This window comes from Rhamphochromis sp. 'chilingali' (assembly GCF_963969265.1).
Source record: "Rhamphochromis sp. 'chilingali' genome assembly, chromosome: 15".
Taxonomy (NCBI): domain Eukaryota; kingdom Metazoa; phylum Chordata; class Actinopteri; order Cichliformes; family Cichlidae; genus Rhamphochromis; species Rhamphochromis sp. 'chilingali'.
Window position 1 is genome coordinate 7927914 of NC_137942.1, and position 3723 is coordinate 7931636.

Below are 3723 nucleotides of genomic sequence, written 5' to 3' on the forward strand. Positions count from 1 at the left end.
ATGATCATTTACAGGAGCGGTTCCGAGGACTGGAGCAGCCCTGATCACAGCGCACGGGCTGTAAATAGATCACATCGGACACTAATTTGATTTAGAGATTCCTGCGTCTGGACCTTGAATCTGACAAACAAAAGACAATGAGTGTGAGACATTTCCGTGGAAGATTTGTTTTTATAAATCGGCTCCGGTACCTTGATGGAGGACGTCCTCGAACTTAATGGGAGATTTATTGATGATTTTGTCGATGATTTGCACGTTCAGTCTCGGAGCAAATGAAAGGGTGGGACAACGCCATTGACTGTGACAGGCAGTCTGCGGCATGATTTATCTCTGTTTGTCCAGTTTTATCTTCAACAATCTATCTCTCCAAAACATGGTTTGAACCATAAACAGAGCCTTTTTCAGTGGAGGGGCAGGAGGCTTTGCAAGAGAGGCCATTTCACGACTTGATTTTTTTATATTTAACGAGGGCTAAAACGATACACGCGATTTCCATCTGTAAAGGTTATCGCTGACTAAAAAGTGCTTTGAAATCGTGCACTCGTGCATACTGAATTATGTGTGAAATCTATTTCATGTAAGCTGCACGGTCTGTTAATTAAACGATGTTGTGTTTTTGCTTCTAATTGAGCAAACCTCCTGAGCCTGAGATTTAAAAACTAGATTTTGCCCCTGGCACACCCCCCGAGATAATTAACCAACCACCACAGCCTACCTTACCATGAGCTGCAAGTCTATCTGCTGCTGCACTATAATAATAGCTCGGAAGTGGAACGTGTCAGGGAGGAAGCCAGTGGAGCCTTATTGAATCTGTCAAAGATCACCGTGTTTCTGGGTGTTTCTTTTTCTGTGATGGGACTGCATTTGCTAATCAAGTGGTAGGCTGATCGTTTTCGTTTCGTTTTTCAGACGTTACAGTCAGCAAGTGTCATTAATGATTAATTGTTAACGGTTAATAATAAGGTATTATAATGATAGTGACAGTATTTTGTGTACTTTTACTATGATTAGTATTATTTTCATTGATCTGATATGTTTTAAAAACGGATTTTTTGTGTTCCGTTTCCCTTTTTCTCATATATATATAAATGTATATATGATCAGACAAAATCAATTACATAAAATCGTCTTTGCCTTGCTTACCATGAGCAGAGGTGCTGGAATGCAGCCAGGAGTGTATATGGGCGTCAGGAGGAGTGAAAGTGGGGGCCCCCATGGGACCTGTAATGTGGCCCCTGCCGCTGGGACCCGCTGCGATAGGACGCGTCAGGGCATACGACTGACAGCAGGGAATTAAATGGGGATCCGTCTGGCTGTAGCCCAGCCTAAGGATTTGAGGGTTTTCTTTCACTTTTACTCTTTCCCCAAATTTACGCATTTGTCATTTTTTCTGGGACAACAACAATTTAGCAATAACCTTAAATATAATACATCCTCGGGAGTTTATATAATCCTAAAATAAGCCAAATATCTGAATTTTTTATTGTGAAGTGCGATAAAGGAAGTTTTTGTTTGTTTGTTTGATTTAGGGTTTTTGTGGAACCATTGTATCTGAAATTTCTTCGCTGTCACGCAATCTGCAGCGCCCACACAAAATGTCTTGTGATTCCGAGGCCTAATTTTCGATATATTCCTTCCCCTCTAGATCCACAATGTTAACGAGGCTTTTCAGTGATCCTTCGCTGCTTCCCGACGTACAAAAATATTCCGACTGGGCCGAAGACAGCGACAGCGACAAGATCAAAGAGGAGGATCAGGACACCCAGGACGGCATGGAGGTCTCTGGTCTAAGAGGAGGCAGTCGGACTCACTCAGAACACGATGGGGAAGACGACGAGGACGACGAAGTGGAAGAAGAGGACGACGGAGAGGACACGGAGGGAGACAGGCCCAAGAAACGGGGCCCCAAAAAACGCAAAATGACCCAAGCCAGGGTCGAGCGCTCCAAGATGCGGCGGATGAAAGCAAATACTAGAGAACGCAATCGCATGCATGACCTGAACTCTGCTCTGGACAATCTGCGTAAAGTGGTGCCCTGCTACTCCAAAACACAAAAACTGTCCAAAATTGAGACGTTACGATTGGCCAAAAACTATATCTGGGCCCTGTCTGAGATATTACGCTCTGGGAAAAGGCCTGACCTTGTGTCCTACGTCCAGACGCTGTGCAAGGGTCTCTCCCAGCCTACAACCAACCTGGTGGCTGGATGCCTCCAGCTGAACTCCCGCAACTTCCTCACTGAGCAACAGTGCCAGGAGGGGGGCAGGTATGGGTCAGGCTCCTTCTCCATGCATTCCTACCCTTACCAGTGCGCGCGTCTGTCTAGCCCCCACTGCCAACCGGGCTCGAACTCGCACCCGCTGAGGACACACGGCTATTGCTCAACTTACGACTCACTGTATGGCGGGAGCGGATCCCCGGAGTATAACAGTCCCGAATATGAGGGGCCTCTCAGTCCGCCTCTGTGCATCAATGGCAACTTTTCCCTGAAGCATCAAGGCTCTGCGTCCCCCGACAACGAGAAGGGGTACCACTATTCTATGCATTACTCCGGTCTGCCCGGCTCCAGACCCGCTGGGGCCCACAACCTGGTGTTTGGCTCCTCGGGGACCCGGAGCGGTATTCATACTGAAAACGTCCTGCCTTACCACGACATGCACATACACCACGAACGGGCCCCCGTCTATGATGAACTGAACGCGTTTTTTCACAATTAGACGACAAGCCTATCGTGCGTCCCCTTGCAATCAACAATCTATCCACGGCACACTTTTTGACAAGCTTACCCGCCAGGATTTAGGCATTCTGGGGGAAATCCTCCACTTGTTGTCATTAGTGTTGTTCTTTTAATTTGTTCTGTCTTAAAACATGTTTTTGCTATAGTCAGAGATGTAGTGGAAGGTAGTATACCTAACCTGCAAAGTGTTATTTTGCGCAATGTTTCTATCTCTAAGCGGAAATTTGACAAACAAATCAAGACTAATGAGGAAAATGGAATTTTACATTGTTCATAATTTTAATCTGTGGTTTGTCTTTGTATTGGTGGTTGTCTGTATTTTCATGGCTGGGAGTCAAAGTTTACGCACTAATTTATTCACCACTACATCACTGGCTACAGCTCTACCCTGATATTTGCGATGGTTTTCTAATAAAATACATGAATAACCGAGCAAAACGACATCACATTTGGAAAGATGTGTTTGATTGTTTGTTTGGGGTTTTTTGAGAAATAATTAAATCCAGACGAAAACAGAGGGAAAAATCCTGAGAACTGTACTTGTTGGGTTGCTTTAGAACAGGGGTGCTCACACTTTTTCCGCATGTGAGCTACTTATAAAATGACCAAGTCAAAATGATCTACCCACTACAAAAATCCAAAACATATACTTATTTATAAATATATTGAGGATTCTTTATATCTACAATGTATATACATGCATAACCGCAATATCCAATATTTCACAACACAATTAACTATGTAAATTTTTTGTCATTACCTGAGTTTACTCTGATGACTTGCACTGAATTGAATCAGCCAGGGATGCATAGTCCGGACAGTAGCTGCTGACGGCCAGGTTTAAGAGAAAAAACCGAGAGCTAAAAATTGGAGTTAACTCGCTGACTAGCTTGTCAGTTTTACTACACTTCGCGCCGCTGTTTGCGCATGCGCAGCGACCTAAGCGTCAGAAAAAATCTGCTGTCATCTGACTGGCTTCCCTGTAT

At 44.5% G+C, this 3723-nt stretch overlaps 1 protein-coding gene across 1 annotated transcript; it reads left to right on the forward strand.

Annotated features, from left to right (window-relative positions):
• Positions 1 to 1652: 1652 nt before the first annotated feature.
• LOC308411407 (neurogenic differentiation factor 2-like) lies at positions 1653 to 2770 on the forward strand (the record flags this gene model as incomplete). The annotated part of the gene is made up of 1 exon (XM_080905282.1): positions 1653 to 2770. One exon carries the CDS (start codon positions 1653 to 1655, stop codon positions 2715 to 2717), a length of 1065 nt encoding a protein of 354 aa, XP_080761408.1. The 3' UTR covers positions 2718 to 2770.
• Between the last annotated feature and the right edge of the window lie 953 nt (positions 2771 to 3723).